Below are 17,355 nucleotides of genomic sequence, written 5' to 3' on the forward strand. Positions count from 1 at the left end.
AGCAACTGCCTGCAGCCAACGGGGCCGAGGGCCCCTGCCCTGCGGGTGCCGGGGTCGTACCGGAGCCCTGCCGTCTGTGGGGCTGCCGCCCCTGCTCTCAGTGGCTCCAGCCAGCACTGGCCGGGCCACCCAGGCCCCTGGGGCGTTTCCGCTTCTCAGCTACGTGGAACGAAGCTGCCCGGCGCTCCTGCACAAACCTCCGTGCGGGCTTGCCAGGCTGCGCTCACCCCCCCAGCGGTGTGAGGCCCGGCTGCCGGCCACGGTCTCGCTTCCCCGACAACTGACAAGGCTGACCGTCACTCCATCTTTCTGGGAAACGTCCCAGTCTCGCTCCATGGTCACCCGCGCTTTGTTTAGCACCCTGACCATCAACATGCAGCGTGCTCCGCCGTCCCGTGCCGCTCCACGATGTCAGCCAGCGACGGACACGCAGGCGAGATGGTGGCCCCATGGTTTACAATGGAACTGAAAACGTCCCCCCACCCATGACGTCACGGCCAGTGTCGCATGCTGAGGCCGGGGCAGCAGGCCTGCGCGTTTCTAGTGTGACCCGTCATGGCACGGCACAGCTGTCCTACCCCAAGGGCCTGAAGGCCATGAACCCCTGCCCTGCCTTGAGCAGACCCGTGCAGCGAGCCTGTGGAAGGCAAGGCCGTTCTCCGCTCAGACCCCGGCAGCCTCTCCTCCTCACTCAGCTGCTCAGACGCCCTTGTCACCAGCTGACCCTCAGCTCCTACTGGTCACCAGTCTGCTCATTCTCACCAGCGCCAGCCACACCGCAGTAACCACGGCAGCATCACAGCTGAGAGGGGGGTGCACAGCCACCCACCTGCTCTGCCTCTACACCCCAGAAGCATCTAACTTACTGACCAATTCCGGGAAAACTGACATCTCACAACCTACGAAGATGGCATTTCTTTTCATTTCCTTGTACTGACTCAGTTCTCCGGGGCAAGCGTTAGCTTTCAGAGAGCACGCTCGCACCTTCTGCCACTCACCCTGGGCACTTCCCAGGTGCAGCGGGGCAGGCCCACAGTAGCACACCTGCCGGCAGGACCTGCCAACCTCGTGGCAGCCTCGGTACAAAGTGGGAGCGGAGTGCCAGGAGCTCCCACCAGGGGCTACTCTGGCTCGTCTTCCCTGGCTAAGCCTTGGAGGGCCCACGGCCCAATCCCGCGGGGTCGCTAGCTGCGGGCTAGTGTCCATGGGGACGGCAGAGACATGCCCAGTGCTCAGACACACCTTCCCTGATCTTTCTCACTCCCACCTCAAGTGACCTTCCCCCCTCCCAGAGCCACAGGCCACCCCTCTGCACCTTCTTGGTAGCCTGTGCAGAGCCCGGACAGCCCCCTACATGGGTGTTAGACCAGGTGCTGACCGTAATGGCCAGCACACCGCTGTCCCCCAAGGACATGAGGCTGCACGGTTTTCTTGAGGGAGTTTGGGGAACAGCTCGTCCCCCATCCCTAGAACCCCTGAGCTGGGCCTCAGAGCAGAGGGCCGGACACACAGCACGAGAAGCCATGCACACTCAGGCTCACAGGGCTGCAGAGCTCCTGGGCGTTTCAGGACTGAGAGAGGAAGAGCTCCTGCTGGCTGCTACAGCGCTGACTCCGCGGGGGGAGGGTGGGGGGGCGTGGCTAACTGTGGCTCCAGAACCTTCTCAGGACACAGCTCCAAGGCCGGCTCAGAAGGGCCTGCCAGCCCCTCCCACACCTCAGGCCGAGGCTCCCGCCACCCAAGGCCACACAGCTCCTGGGGCTGAGACCAGCTGACCCTGGGCCTCTCCCTCCCCTCCCTCGTAAGCCTCTGGAGCTCCGGGACTGGTGGGCACAAGAAAACCCCAAGGGACCAAAGGTTTCTGCTCCCAGCACCTGCACGAATGTCAGGCCTCTGCTTCTCTGGAGCAGGGACCTGCAGCTGCTCATGAGATGCCTAGAGAGCCACGCGCCCAGCACACACGCGAGTCAGTCCCGCAGCGCTGTGCCCTCGGCTCCTGGCCCTCCCAGCACAGGGGCCACAGCGCTGGAAGCCCAGGTGCCCCCGCAGGGTCTGCCTGTGCCCACCCGCCACCCCCGACGCCCACCAGGCTTCCAGGACACAAGGAGCAGCCTGGGGCTCGACAGAGCCCGAGACAGGAAGCCCACTTACTGCACAGCTGCTCGATGGTGGCCCACTGCTCAGACTTCTTCCACGTCTGCGCGAGCTCCTCGTCCCTGGTCCGCACGGCCTCCAGCAGCAGGCTGATGCTGTCCTGCAAGAGGCCAGCAGAGTTCCCATGGGCTCTGCCCCGGGGGACAGGCTCTGGCTGACAGGCTTCCTCCTCCCCAGCATCACGACACACTTCAGAGGGGACCCAGGGAACCTCCCAGGCTGTCACTAGAAACGCCAAGTGCCACCCACTCGGTCCATACAGACAAGTGCTGATGGCCCCCCTAGGGGCTGCTGGGCCATCTGCCGTCACCTGGATCAGAGGCTTCCGGACGCTCTGGGCTGAGGCGGACAGCAAGAGTGGCGCCCTGAGTCCATCCCCCTCACCTCCCCCCCAGGTCCTCAACCTTCTCACTCACGTCTTCACACACACACACTGCAGCTCAGGCCTCCGGGCTCAGAAGGCAGAGAAGGGACAGTTTACAGCAGAGACCCACAGGCCTTCAGGGGCACAGAGCGCGTCTACAGAAAGCAGCGTCTGATAGGGGCCTCGACGGGCAGCGCTGGGCCCTTCCCCGCCTGTCCCACCAGCTGGCAGCACCGCCCTGGGCTTCGGAGGGAAAGCACGGCTGGGGGGCACCTCAGGGTGCCTACTGTGAAATGGCCCAAGGCGGTTGTTGTGGACGAAACACAGACAAGACAGAGCGGGCAGAACACAGCAGCAGCCCCAGGCCAGCTGACGGAGAAGCATCGGGGGCGGGGGGGCTGGTCCTCCACCCCTGTCACCCTGGGGGAGCGCGCTGAGCTGGTATCAGTGGCTCGGATAAAAATTGTTCCCTTCTCTCTGGTGCTCCCTAGGGTCTTAGGCAGAAAGAAAAGCCACCCCGCCACGGCACAGGCCCAGGGCCTCCTGGCAGGGCACGCTGCCCCCAGGCCCTCGGTGCACGCCTCACAGCCGGCCGTGCAGCGCTGCACTCGGGGCCCGGGCTCCGCAGCCGTCTGGGCCCAGGGGACGGAAGCTGACTCAGGTGGAGGGGAGACCTGGCAGGAGCAGGGGCTCTGCTTCCGAAGCGGCCAGGACAGGACTCTCTGGAGGCAACTCTGCTATTCCATGCTGGGGGACTCGGAGCTAACTGCTGCCACGTCCCACGTGGGTGGACCAAGGACCCTGGCCCGTCACTCAAACACCGTCTTAGTGCAAACACTCAGTGAGAGAAAGTCTGCCTTTCGATCAGCAAGTCCCTCGTGCAAAGCCGCTGGTTCAGGAGGAAAGGCAGCACCCGTACAGCCCAGCGCCCCGGGGACCACCACCACCACCAGGCGCCCAGCAGGCACGCACGCACGCTCGGCCCGTACCTGCAGAGGCATGACTTCGTTGGTGACCAGAAAGAGCAGGAGGTGGAAATCCGAGATGGTATCCAAGAACACAGAGGAGGTATTCTGCGACAGGTAGGTGGCCAAACTGTGGAAGTCCTGGAGTGACGGGCGGTGGGAGGAAGCAAGCACAGCATCCGTGACAGTCCCCAGAGGAGCCCCCTCTCTTCGGACAAACCTGGATATGCTCCAGGGGGACATGTGCTCCTGCCCCGTTTGACACTTGCTGACGGGGACCCGGGACAGAGTGGTGGACACTCAGTGCACCGGAGGCCCTGGCTGTGAGACATGTGGGGGTGTGGGCCGCGGACCAGGAGCGGCCTCTGCAGTTGTGCGGCGACCCGGGCGGCAGACACCAAGAGGCAGGGGTTGTGTGTGTGTGCGTCTTTTGAGGGGGGGCACAGGGGAGGCCCTCGCCAGGACTGAAAACCGGGGACTCAAGGGAGCCACCCCAGCCCGTGGCTCGGGAGTCCCCAGGCAGATGGCCGTGAGTGGACCAAGGTGTCAGGCCACTGCGTCACTACGGACACTGACTGAGCCCATGCCTGCCCGGTCTGTGTGCTCACCAGCACCCATGGGGCACACACAGGCCATCACCACAGCTCTGACCTGGCCTTACCTGCCGGGGAGAGCACAGGCCACAGGCTGCGCGCACGGTGCCTAGGAAGTGTGGTGGGGTGACAAGATGGGGCCACACTTAACCATGGAGTGAGGCACCCCCACAAAGACACAGAGCTACCAACAAACCCACGAAGATGTGGTTGTAGGAGGATACAGAGTGACAAGTACATTTTTGGGGAAAAAAAGAAGTCTCAGCAGATCCACAGCCCGAGGACCAGTGGGACTTGCCAGCCTCGTCGGGACTCACGGTGACTGACAGTGTCGCAGGCCAGACCCACTGGCTGTGAGAGAACTGAGCATCAGGACGGGGTCAGAAAGTGGGTACCGCAGGAAAGTGACACTGACTAGCATTGGACAGATGAGCTTCTAAGGACAAAGAGCTTACCTGTGTCTCACCCAACACATCCCGGTTTTCAATAGGAAATGGATTTTGTGAAATAGAAAAAGTATAAACTGGATCCTTGGGGAAAGTCGTTGTGATCTAAGGAACAAAAAGAGAAACCCGAGACAGGTTAACTACGCTGTGGCCCAGCAGCCCAAGTGGCCCGCCCGCGCCCCCCAACTCTGGGAAGCGAACAAAAGCACTTCTCCAGTGTTTCTAAGCTTGTGCCCCCCGCGGCAGCTTCTGTGCCCGCACAGCTGCCCCTGCAGCTGTGGACATGGCACCGAGGCACGAGGTGGCGGCGGGAGCTAACTGTCCCCACCCGAGGGTCTGAGAGCTGCAGTGGCTTCAGTGAGCTGGCCGAGGCCCTTTGGGTTCACGGGCCTGCTCCATGGAGCGGGTGAGTCGGGGCAGGAAGGGAAGCGAGGCTTCTGAGATGTGGGTGCAGCTCCCTGCTCCCCCAAAGACACCTGGAGTCAAGAGCCTGGTTCCAGAGAGAGCCTAAGTCCTTTATGTGGCTCAGATATGCTCTGGCGACAACACGTGAGATCTCCCGTGTAATCCACAGAAGCCACGAGCCCATGGTCAGTGCGCGAGAACTGACAGGGCTTCTCCCTCCTCCAGGCAGAGGCCCTCTGCCCCCCGGGGCCCTGGCTGAGACACGGGGCCTTGGGCGGCCGCAGTGCCCCCGCTGCCATGCGACACCAGCGGCAGCAGCCTGCGTGTGGACCACACCTGGGGAAGCTCTTCTGGGTCCTCTGTGGCTATTTCTAAGAAAGGGCAATGTTGTTACGCTCTGTGTTCCATGCCCGCGAAGGCACTGCCTGGCTGGGACTCGCCTCCCTGGCCAGACCGTGTGGCCTCGTGGCAAAGGGCACGGGTCTGAGCTACAGGTTCAAGACCCAGCTGCTCAGCCTCCGTCAGCCACAGAGCCAAGGCCTCTTGCTCGCCTGTGAGGTCAGGATCACCTGGGCGCCTGGGCTGCTCTAAGGGTTAAATCCCTGGATGTGTAAAGCCTCAGAGTGGCTGCACACACAGGACACGACCTTAGCTGCTGTCACAGTTTAAAAGACAGTGACAGGGCTGTCCATGCTGCTGGAACAAAGTGTGTGGACAGCTTAGGACCTCCCTGCGGGGAAACGGGTCTGCAGCGGCCTGCACAACAGGACACCCACGGTGAGTAAGCGTGGAATTAAGACAAGTGCTTGTCAGACTTCTGGCCGCTCCCGTCTAGGACATGCAGGAAAGGGACAACAGGCGTCAGGCGCCCTGTCCTGTGCTTAAACCGCCTCCCAACCAAGCCCATCGCAAGGCCGACCAGCAGATACCCAGGCTCCTACAGAAACCTCCACAGGGGCCCAGGAAACGTGGCTCATCCCTTCCCCTGCCTAAAACACTGCCCCGTCCCAGGTGGAAGGACAGCAGAGGCCCTGCTTAGGCTGTGGGCCTGGGGTGGCAAGGAGCTGAGCACCTGCCTGGGCCCTGGCTCTCAGGGACCGCTCCACCTTCTTCCCCAGGAGCAGACAGCTGGGGTGTCCCAGGAACAATATCCCCTCGTCAACCACATGTAACGGAAACACTGCATAAAGGCCAGGACTTAGCTCCTCCAAGAAAGGAAGGGGGGGCCCTGGGAGAGGAGGACCTCCGAGAGCTGGCTTTAAATCACGCCGCCTGCCCCAGGTGTCTATTCCGTCAGCCTGTTTTGCCTCTTAACTACACCCCATGTGGCCTAACAAACAGATGCCGCTGCGGTCTGGGTAATCAATATGCTCTCAGGAGCTGTCAACTGGATGGAGCAGCGACAGGCTCGGCTCCCGGGGACCCGCTGCTCCAACGCAGGGCTGTTTCACAGCCTGCATCACGTGCCCGTCGTGAGGCCAACGCGGCGGAGCAGGTCCTGGCGGGCAGCAGGCAGGGCGCCAACTGCTCCCGTGCCCTCCAGACAGAGCGCTGGCGGCTGCAAATGCTCAGGCTTCTGCCCTCCAGCGGTCACCGCCCGGCTCTGTGGCTACGTCTCCGTGACCAGAGCCTACCTCCAGAGAGGAGCAGACACCCTGGAAGACGCCCCGAAGCCGTGTCCTTCTCGGCTCCTCGAGGCCCCCAGGACACCACACTGCCCCTCCCTCAAGTGACAGCTGTGTCCCCCGGGGACCATCTCAGGCAGGGGCCCAGCAGAGGCCCACCTCTGGCAGCAGCCGGGGCCAGGGCCGTGCCTGCACACGCCGCACGCGGGCCTGCTTTACTTTGGGAGAAGTTAAGCCCTCAGTTGCTTTTAAGGGGGAAAAAAAAGCCCTGAAGTTAAAAAAAAAAAGCCCTTAAAATGGTGAGCTTTTCAGGGACGCCAGGAGCATGACAACGCCAACACCCCAGCGTGCCCGTCCTGCCCGCAGAGGGCGCCTGTCCACGGGCAGCGGGCGGGGACCCCACACTTACGTCTATGATCAGATACTCCACGGGCAGCGGGCGGGCCAGCTGGGTGATCTCGTTGCCAAACTTGTCTACGTCCTGGAGGGGGAAGCAGAGGCGGGCGGCGTGAGTGGAGGCCTCCCCTCCCTTCCCTTGCTCGTCTTGCTGTGTGCGTCGGGGCCACTCTCGCTGAAGCGTACGGGAGGCAGGCAGGGAGTCCCGCCCTTCCGCAATGACCCCCACTTCCCTTGTCCCTTTCTGACGGCCTCCACGGGAAGCCGCGCTCTCAGCGGGCGGACGGGGCGTCCCCACGGGAAGTCGTGGCCCCACCGCCCCGAGCTACCCTGTGCCCCTTGGACAAGCCTGGCCGCAGGGCGGAACACGATTCTTAATGACCTTGCGCCTCTGAACACCTGACTTCATGAAACCTGACACTTGCACGGTACTGAAAACACAAAACCACACACACAAACGAGTCTGTATACACACAGACACGGGACCCACCGCCAATCCGTCCGAGTCGAAACTTGTTCTGCTTTATCAGAGGCACGAAACGTAAAGTTTAATTACAGGGAAAAGCAGCCAGCACGTGCTCATTAATCATAAAATGACAATTAGAGCTGACTTGTGTCAAGCATGCTGCGTTCAATAACGCTCTAGAGAAGTTCACAAGAACCGATGCTTTTCATTAAAGATTCTGCAGGAGGCGGCCATGTTTTCTATCTAAACGGTCACTAACGCTATATAAATCACTCTCGGGGTCACGTATGAATCATACACCCATAATTTCCAACTACGGGTCTTACATAAAAGGCTACGTTTATGCAAGCTCCGACCCAAACGGGTGCCAGGCAGGGGGACGCAGCTCCCTCCCAGCCCCCCCAGGACGCCGAGCACCCCTGGGTCAGACCCCACCCGCTGCCCCACCTGCACTGGCCCCTTTTGTTCAGAAATGGAAAGCCCCTGGCTGCCACACGCCTCAGTTTATCCATACCTTCCCTACCTTCCCTGTTTACAGCCCACAGAGCTGCCAACGAGAACGTGTCCCACCGCGCCCCCAGAGCGGCCAAGTCACCCACCAGCTGTCCTCACGGGAAGGTAGGCCCCTCCAAGGACCCCTCCCTGGACACCACACACGGTGGCTGGCCTGCTGCCTGGGAAGCTGCCGAGTCTCCACTCCGTCTGGGGAGGACTCGCGCGTTCCTCTAGGGCAGCCCGCCCTGTGCAGCTTTCTGCAGCGGCCCGGCCGGGCCCGCTCTCCGTGGTCACGGGCTTCGTGGGGCAGCCCGAGACAGGCGCCTGCTGAGTGGGTCCTGGGTGCCGAGCGGCAGTTTTGTGATGGAGGAGACACCGGGAGGCAGGAATCAAATCCCATCAAAGGAAATCACAGATTCCAAAACCACACGCTCGCCCCGACAAGAACCAACCTGCAACCACTCGCACGTGAGTCACCCACCTGGAGTTCCTCGTCAGAGCTAACGAAGCTCTAATACGCAGGAACGTTTTCCCAGCACCTGCTCGTGTTACTCTTCGCCTGCAGGGAGGTTTCCTGTTAAGTGTTCCTCCCTCTCTCTCTGTGCTGGGCTGTTCTCTTTCAAATTCCACTACCCAGCTGTACCTCTCTGCTCCCCAAGAGGATAAAGGTGCTGCACCCCCCTCTCTTCCCTGAGGGGAGAAACAGGGACTGTCCACCTCTCCCCCATGCCCTGTGCCCTGCCCGCCACGGTACAGGCAGCCCGTCTCTGCAGGCGCCAGCAAGCGTCAGGGGGGATGCGCTGGGAGGACATGTTTACTCTGAGTCTGGCAGCTGCCAAAGTGTCAGCTGTTCTACCTCCACCTGCAGCGTGAAATTGGGGAGTCAGAAACCGAGGTCCCCACACCCCACGACCTGCTCTGGGCCACATCTAGGCAGGGCAGCCCTAGCATTGTGACAGCCGACGAGGTCACCACCCTGCTCTGGAAAAAGTGAATGAAATCCTGTCTTATTTTTCTCTCTAAAGAAGAGACACCAAGGGTAAGAAGTGACAAGGGCGGCCCGGCCCACAACGTCACGGGACCAAGCAAGACCGGTCTCCCAAGAGCTTCACAGAATCACCATTCAGGAAACAGTCGGGTGGACAAGACCCAGGGCTCCTGTGGGAGCACAGATCTGGCGCAGACCCGGCCCGACACCGCGAGCACACGGCCACCGGGCCCCCAGCGCACGGGGGGACAGAGGGCGGCGAGACCCAGCCCCTCCCAGCCCTACACCTGCCCTGGGGGGCACCTTGTGGCCGCGGGGGACCCAAGCCCCCAAAACAGACTCCTGCCAACCAAGGCACCACAATGTCCCTTTCCCTAGACTGGGACATGACTCTCGTGTCGTTCAGAACCTCTCCTCTTCTGGGCGATTTCTTAATTAACGTCTCTTCTGAATAACGCTGTTAATTCATGACTGTGATTAAAACATTTACTTTATTTATTGATCTCAGAGAGAGAGGAAGAAACACCAATTTCTTGTTCTACTTGTTTATGCTTCACTGGTTACTTTTTTAATAAGGGATTTAAAAAGTTTTTTACTTATTGGCTTTAGGGAAGGAGAGACATTGATCTGTTGCTCCACTTACTGATGCATCACTGGTTGATTCCTGTATGTGCCTGACTGAGGATCGAACCCACAACCTTGGTGTATCCGGATGATGCTCTAACCAACTGAGCTACTGGCCAGGGCCAAAACATTTGTTTTAAAAAGTTGAACAGTGCAGGGTCTTGCCCTAACAAGTATAAAAATGGGTTATGAAGTCTGTCCAAAGCTTTCTAGTGTGAAAGAAGCATGTGCCCTTGGAGGAAATTTGGGAGAACGCAGAAAACCCTTGAACTTCATGTTACCCATTGACAAAACAAGGCGGGCTCTGGGAGCTGGTTCCAAGCAGTGCACAGCAAAGAGGGAGCCCGGGACGGCCCGCAGCACTGTGGGCTGGTGCCAGGGTGGAGGCCCCGCCCTGAGGCCAAGCACCTCAGCGCTGCCAGCACCGCTGCTGCAGAGGGGGCAGGGCCGTGCGCCAGGCCGGACTACAGCCCGGAGTCAAGTGCGCAGCCCGTGCGCCCCTCTCCGGGGAGCCGCGCCGCAGCCGCTCAGTCTGCAGCCACAGCAAGGGAACAAAGCAGCCTGAGAATGACTCCACCAGCCCACAGACCCAAGCAGCTCAACAAACCCCACACGCGAGACACGCGTGCCAGGATACTGGGCACATCACGATCAAGGCCTAGAACCCACGGCACGGGGGACAGGCCAGGCAGTAAAAGGAGTCGCACCACGGACAGAGTGACGCGCGAGGGGGACAGCCGACTCCTGGGGACAGCTGTGGTCAGGTGACCGAGGGACAGACCTCAACCTACAATCTTCACACAGGGAAGAGCCTTGAGAACGTAGAAACGCGGCCTGCGCGCATTAACAAAGACGAGGTCCCCCCGGCAGCGAACGTGCTAGGTGGAACCTGCCTGCAGTGGGGACCAGGCAGGGGTCTCCATCACAAGCAGGGACAAGCTCCAAGCTGAGGATGGGACCCTGTCTGGTCCTGCCAGGAAGCACAGACCGTCTACATGTTCAACCCAGACGATGTTTTTCAGTAAGAACAGCTTTTACAGCTTTCCCAAGCAGCGGACAGTTACTCATCGGAACTGCCCGCCGACACCCTCGGGGCGGCCTCGTCACTGACCACAGCTCCTTTCCTACCAGCGGGGCCCCGGCACACGCAGTCTCATTTCTAGAAACCGGAACGGGCTGTGCAATAGGGGTTGGATCCGGTGTTTCAGCCATGGCCCCGGTTACAGGCCCCAAGCAGCTCTGGAAACGCGATGGAATGCCTCTGCCCACCGGCTGGACCCCAGACCACCACGGCTGACCAGTGGCCACGTGGCCAGGAAGCACCAGCACCAGTCACGGCCCCAGCAGGCCAGGGTCCACACCGTCCTGTGTCCACGCGAAGCCTCTGCACCGTCGTGCTTTTACCTTATAAAACACATCAGGCACGTACTGCTCGCTGCTGGACTCCTTGGCGTAGCCGAGCCCGGGAGCATCCTTGCAGGGCAGCAGGCACTCGTCGCGGACCAGCGCCATGCACTGGTTGGACACCTGGTACCCCTCAAAGTGGACCTGGCTGTCGGGACCACCTGCAAGAGAGAGACCTGCCGTGAGCACCCAGCGAGGAAACCTGCGCCTCTCCCCTTCTGACCAACAGCGCAGACAGCTCACAGGGTCGGGCGCAGATAAGACTCCAGGACGTGCGCTGGCGGTCCCGCAAGCGGCCTCAGCACAGGCCCTGGAGGAAGGGAGCAGAGACGCCCCCTGTGCGCCCAGCGCCACCGCGGGCACAAGCTCTCAGAACCGAGAAGCGAGACTGGCAGGTCCCCTCCAATACCCGCCCGGTGCTGCCCAGCGTCGGGGACTGGGGCTCTTGGATCAGGAGGCAGGAGAGGCGCGGCGTGGAAGGAAGAGGAGCTGGACAGAAGCCACTGTCAGTGAAGACGGCGGCGCTGACGTCTGCCTCACAGGGAACTGCGTGGCCACCACGCTCAGGAGCCGCGGCGCCGCTCCCCTGCACGGGCGCCCCCTCCACGCATCACCCTTCCGTCTCTCGTAGCCCCCACTCCATAAAACCTCCAATGGGACTGAAACTCAAGGACAAGGCAAGCGCAGAGAGGTGCTGAGGGGGGTGCTGGGGTGGGGACGCGGGGGACGGGGACGCTGGAGGCAGGGATGAGGCCCCGAGGCCTGAACGGCGCTGTGCTGGGCGCGCTGAGATCCCGCTGGGGCGATGCCTGCCACCGGACACACGCACGTCCAGAGCCTGGCCACACTCAGACACCTCGAATGTCCAGTATTTCTATGACCCTGGAGAACTGGAAACCCTGTCTCTACTTTCGTTTCTTTGACAAAAGCAGAGGAAGTCGCTGCTCAGGGAACACCAGCTTTCTCTCTCCAGCTCTCAGACAATTCAGAGGCAAAAATTTCACAGACAATTTGTCATTTCCAAACTCTCAACAAGAAGGGGGCTCAGGAGCTGAAGCTACAAGTGGCCCCCAATTAGAAACCAGATACAATTCTAAAAACAGGCCTCTGGCCCAGCCGAGTGGCTGAGTTGGTTGGAGCACCGTCCTGTGCACCAAAAGCTCGCGGGTTGGATCCCCAGTCGGGGCGCCTACAGCAGGCAACTGATGGATGTTTCTCTTATATACCCGCCCCCCCCATCTCTCTAAAAAAAAACATTATTAAAGGCAGCCTCAGGTGAGGGTTAAAAAAAACAAACAAAACTCCCCCAAGCCTTCAGTCCATCAACTAATTCCCCACAGAAAGTCGTTCAAGGGTCAGGTTAGCCAGGAGCCCTGGGAGTCCCGAACAGCAGACCCCGGGGACGGGCCCTCTGGACACCTGGGAAGCGGTGTCTGGCCGCTCAGCAGTGGCAGAAGGGTTGGCGTCCTGCTGAGCTCGGGATGCCCCCACGGGCGGCTCCTCCACAGCCCCAGGCCCCAGAGGGGCCGGCACACGTGCGTGGGCGCAGCCCGCCAGGTCTGTAATAGGACGACGCAGTGCACGCAGTCACACGCGCCTGAGAAGATGGTCACGTGAGGCCAGCGGTGTGCCACCCGTCATCAGCCTGTACCCTCTGCTGGCCTGACCTGGTCAGGCGGGAACCTGAGCACTGACAGGCGGAACCGCCCATTTCATTACGTTTCTTGACTGTGATTTCTCCCCCATGTTATGGTCTGGCTGCTACGCAGCTTCCTTTCTCAGAATGAAGTGTGTAGGCAGGTGCATTAGCTACGAAGTCCACCTTCTGCGGAGTCAGGGGGCGTCACAAAAGGTTCCATTAAGACGCGTCCGGCCTCACTGGGGAGAGCGAGCAGCCTCACTGCTGCACCCGCACGCCAGGTGCCAGCCTGTGCCAAGTGCACCTGCTCTCTGCTCCCTTCCTGGTGTCCAGTCTCGGCCATGGCCACTACCTTGAGTGTCCCCACAGTGGCCCCCACCCACGGCCACCCTCAAGGAGGGACTCTCAGCTGGGGTCTGAGCTGCAGAACAAACCCTGGTCACAAATGCTACCCGCTCCCCAAGCATGTCCCCCAACAGTGACGCAGGCACGTCATCATGACAACCAGCTCATGCCAGCGTGCAAAGGTGCTGCCACGGCCCTGGGCTCAAAGTACCTTCATTTCAACAGGCACCTGCCCATCTGGGTGGGGACAGGTCCTCCTTCAAGGGCATCTAGTTGCTTGCAAACCCATGCAGTACTTGCTACGTGGGGCGGGGGGTGCGTCTCTGTGTAGAACTAAAGGCAGGCTGGTAACCAAGCACAACCTGAATGGTCATCGCCGTGGCAGCAGAAACCAGGTCTACACAGGGCTGAATGAGTGTTTATACTTTTGAAAACTGACCAGATAGATTATGTTCTTATGAGCTGGCTCTCTAAGTTCCCAACGCCTATTCCTGTTAAGCTGGACGGTGCTACGTCTGCTCTTTCTAGGCCTGCCTCTCAAGCCTATTATACAAGACTGGCGGCCCCGTCTTACAGGGCAGTCTCCCATAGCTACGCACGTATGACGTCCACAGTGCGTACTGCTCATCCCGCCTCATACACGCAGCCGCTCCCGGAAGGCTTCACGGAAACGGTTCCTTGTGACAGTCCCATTCGTAAGGTCAAAAACGAACAAGGAGCCAAGGCAGTAAAGCCCCTCTGTCCCGCAGAGCCGGTTGACCTCGGCTACGGGAAGGGGCAGGGGCCGCCCCAAGCGCAGACCCAGACTCAGGTAACTCAGACTTGGGGTGCGAGAGGACTAGAGGGAGCTACACGGAGACCCCGGTTTCCGCAGTTTTGTGAGCAAGGCTGACACACAGGATTTTTGCCACAAACCAGAAAGAGGAACCAACGTCTCCCAGGCCCACTGAGAAAATCTACTGTCACGAAGTTAAACATGAAGAGCTATCAAAAGAGGAACGAGACATACGAACCCCCGGTAACGTTTACAGTGCGATGGTCCCGGCTGTACCTGTAGCCACTGCGGTGACAAACTTGGACCCAAAGTGCCCATCTGGGGAGAGCCGGCAGATGTTGGGGTGCTTGTTCTGGAAGTCGCCCGCGGTGATGCACTCTTCTGCGCTTAGGAAGTATGTGTCCTGAGGAAAGAGTCGTGTCCGGACATGCGTCCTCTCCTTCTTTAGAGGACATTAGGAACTAAACCACCCTGGCTGGTGGGGCTCAGCGGACTGAGCACCAGCCTGCGAACCAAAGGGTCTCCGGTTCGATTCCCAGTCGGGGCACAGGCCTGTGTTGTGGGCCAGGTCCCCAGTTGGGGGCGTGAGGAAGGCAACCAATTAATGTATCTCTCACACATTGATGTTTTTCTCCCTTTCTTTCTCCCTCCCTTCTCCTCTCTCTAAAAATACATACATAAATTCTTAAAAAATAAAATAAAAATAAAAACCCCACTAAACTACAACATATCAGAAATTAGGGTGAAACCAATGCCTATAGTTCCCGGCCATTACAAACCCTGACATAAAAACCTCGCAAAGGAGACTTAGCTTGGGGTGTGAACACACAATACAACATACAGATGATGTACTGTAGAACAGTACCCCTGAAACCTATACAATTTTATTAACGAATATCACCCCAATTAATTCAATTAAAAAAAAGATGGAAACTAGGTAAGGCCAGAAGCCCTACGCAGCCCACCCCACCGCTGGCCTCAGAAAGCAGTCGGTAAAGGCCAGGTGGGTTTGGCCCTAATTTAACAATAACTCTGTGCTGAGAAAGACCTGTCCTTAAAGGCAGCGTGAACTCTGCAGAAGCCCGTGGCCCCGGAGCCCGGCCGTAGGGCACGGAGCGCGCCGCCCTCACCTTATTCCGACTGTACCGCACTGTGCCTTTCCGGGTGTCTTCCGAGACGAGGTCTGTAAATATCCAGCCCACCTGCGTAAAAAAGGAGAGTACCTTCTGAGCCCCTGAAATCGGGGGTGCTTCCTGGCCTCTGCCCAGTGAGCCTCCTGGTGCTGCCAGGCTGCAGAGGAAGGCAGACGAGCGTATCACTGATGTGCTAGCCCGCTCCAGGCCCAGCAGTGTGCCAGGTGCAGGGAGCCCCGTGGCCACCACCACGAGCAGACTGTCAGCGACAACGGCACCTGCCCTGCCAGGAGGGAGCGCATGGAGGCGCCGGGTTCCAGGGGCTGGAAGAGAAACAGACCCGCGGGAGATGGCTTGGGCAGAAGGTGCCTGCCTGGGTACCGCGCCCCGCCGCTCCCGCACCCTGCGCAGGCTGCAGGAAGAACCGGAGGGTACAGCGTGTGACACGCGAGACGCCCGACGCCAGGGCACCCACTGGCGTGTCCTGCTACAGCGGCAGTGCCGTGTGCTCTGCAGCCCCTGGCCCTCCCGTGCCCACGAACCGCCCAGCCTTCTGGAACCAGGACCGGGCTGAGGTTCCCGAGCAGGGCTGGGGTCCAAGCACACGCACTCTGTCCCCTGGAGAAGGGACCTGGGGCCGGGACGCTGGCCAGCACAACCCCGATACAGACCTCTTCACACCCACCTCCTGCACACAGACCGGGTGACCTGGAGACTTTTGTCTTCCTTAGGGATGCCCAGAGGAACGAAAACCACGAGGCGAGGGTAAGTAAGACTGAAAGGTAAGGGCGAGCGAGCGCCAAACGAGGCCGAACCAAAACCCGCCTGAGAAGCACACAGGCCACGGAAGCAGCGCTCGGAGCGAAGCCTTAGGCACCTGCAGGTTCCCTCTTAGTCACAGTCACCGCGTTTATAACAAGTACAGGCCAAAAAATTGTACCAAGAGACACGTCTAGTACACAGAAATATGACCCTAAATCGAGATGCTAACTCCCTGTCAGGAACAAAGGGACCTTTTTTCTCCCACCCCCGAGGTGAGGAAGCACATCTCCAGCTTTCCCCACTATCTGTGAGGGATTTATCTGTCACGGTCTGAACGATTAGGAAGTAAAGGATAAAACTTGCACAGCTACTAACACTGAACTCCGAGTTCAACGTGTACGTGTAAGAACCCTCTTTCAAGTTCCTGGAAACCTGGCTGAGGAGGGGAGAGAACAAGGAAGTGCTCCCCCGTCGTCTTCTGATGGCCTGAGTGCGCCGACGCTGACCTCTAGGGGAGAAACTCAGTGAGGACAGAGCAGGGACACCTGCTCCAGCCCACAGGCCACAGGCAGGACACGAACACTGGATGGGCCCTGGCCGGAGGCGGCAAAGCTACCCGAGGGAGGAGCTCATTCCAAAGGGCGTGCCACAGCGGGGCAACAGGACAGCTGGCCCTGGGGTCCCCACCCAGGCAGGAAGACAGGGCTTTGCTCCGCTGCTTCCCCCACCACTTGAGGCCGTTCCCACGCAGTGTGACTGGCAGACTTTAGCGTAACACACCCTGCACTAGGACTGTTCACTTTATGCCCAGGGAAATGTTCTCATTTTAGTTTAAGTCAGGAAAACAAAAGCTACTGGCAGCCAACAAACACAAGCCAGGCTTCAGAACCACCGGCCTGCACCTGACCACGTGCAGCTGAGCGCTCAGTTCCAGGTGAGGCCTGGCCACACCCCCGCCTGGATGTCCCCACAGAGCCCAGGCCCCGCCGAGGCCAGTACCTTCCTCAGGCCGAGTTTCGCAGCAATCTCATCCACCACCTCAGCTTTCGGGTCTTCAAGGAGCTCCAGGCTGTTCTGTGTCCCAATCTGTTGTACATCAGAGGAGAAAAGATTTAGACATGTGGGCTCAGACAGGCACACAGCCCACTACTCCATCTCTGGCCCCAGCGCCACACAGAGCACTGGGTTCCACCGGGCAGAAAGTTCTACCAGGGGACACACAGACCAGGGCACTCAGGCTTGTCCCTTGTCAGGCTGCATCATGCTTCTAGGCAAGACTCAAAAACGCGGAGACACAACGTCACAGCTCCACAGCAACGGTAGCAGTAAGGGACTAAGGAAAGCGCGCTCCACATCTCTCACGCCTCCTTTGTTGGGGAAGAAGCTGGTCCCCGAGCACCCTGGGGTAGTGGTTTCCCACTCCCCAGGCCTGGTGAGGTCAAGCAAGTGAGAGCTGCAAGGGACCACCAGTTCCCAGAAAACACCTTGGGGAAATCTGTGCAGCTCTGGCAGGGACAGTGCGGAGTGTCCCAGGCAAGGTCCTCTGCGAGACAGCACCAGACGCACGCGCCATCCGCAGAGAAGGCAGCATCTGGGATCACAGCCTGCCAGCAGGCGTCAAACCCCCCAGCTTGGGGCAGTAAGGTGGGCTCAGGCTCTGGCTGGTTCACAGGTGGCCTCAGTGGCCACCGGACCCCGACTGCCTGCAGTGGGCGATGATCACGGCAACCTTGAGTCTGCACTGCCAAAGCAGGCCGCGGACGTAATGACAAGCGC

At 60.0% G+C, this 17,355-nt stretch overlaps 1 protein-coding gene across 1 annotated transcript in view; it reads right to left on the reverse strand.

The window, feature by feature from the left end:
* Positions 1–17,355, reverse strand: part of NPLOC4 (NPL4 homolog, ubiquitin recognition factor) — a 37,434-nt gene that overhangs the window by 925 nt on the left and 19,154 nt on the right. Inside the window, exons 9-16 of the mRNA XM_090257888.1 lie at positions 16,579–16,665; positions 14,815–14,886; positions 13,961–14,087; positions 10,926–11,101; positions 6,962–7,033; positions 4,532–4,627; positions 3,508–3,624; positions 2,152–2,254 (exon numbers count right to left, since the gene is read on the reverse strand). Of these exons, the coding sequence (XP_090114014.1) occupies positions 2,152–2,254; positions 3,508–3,624; positions 4,532–4,627; positions 6,962–7,033; positions 10,926–11,101; positions 13,961–14,087; positions 14,815–14,886; positions 16,579–16,665 (850 nt within the window). The remainder of the gene's footprint in view (positions 1–2,151; positions 2,255–3,507; positions 3,625–4,531; positions 4,628–6,961; positions 7,034–10,925; positions 11,102–13,960; positions 14,088–14,814; positions 14,887–16,578; positions 16,666–17,355) is intronic.

Source organism: Furipterus horrens, unplaced genomic scaffold, assembly GCF_987537825.1.
Source record: "Furipterus horrens unplaced genomic scaffold, mFurHor1.1.pri manual_scaffold_11, whole genome shotgun sequence".
Lineage (NCBI taxonomy): Eukaryota > Metazoa > Chordata > Mammalia > Chiroptera > Furipteridae > Furipterus > Furipterus horrens.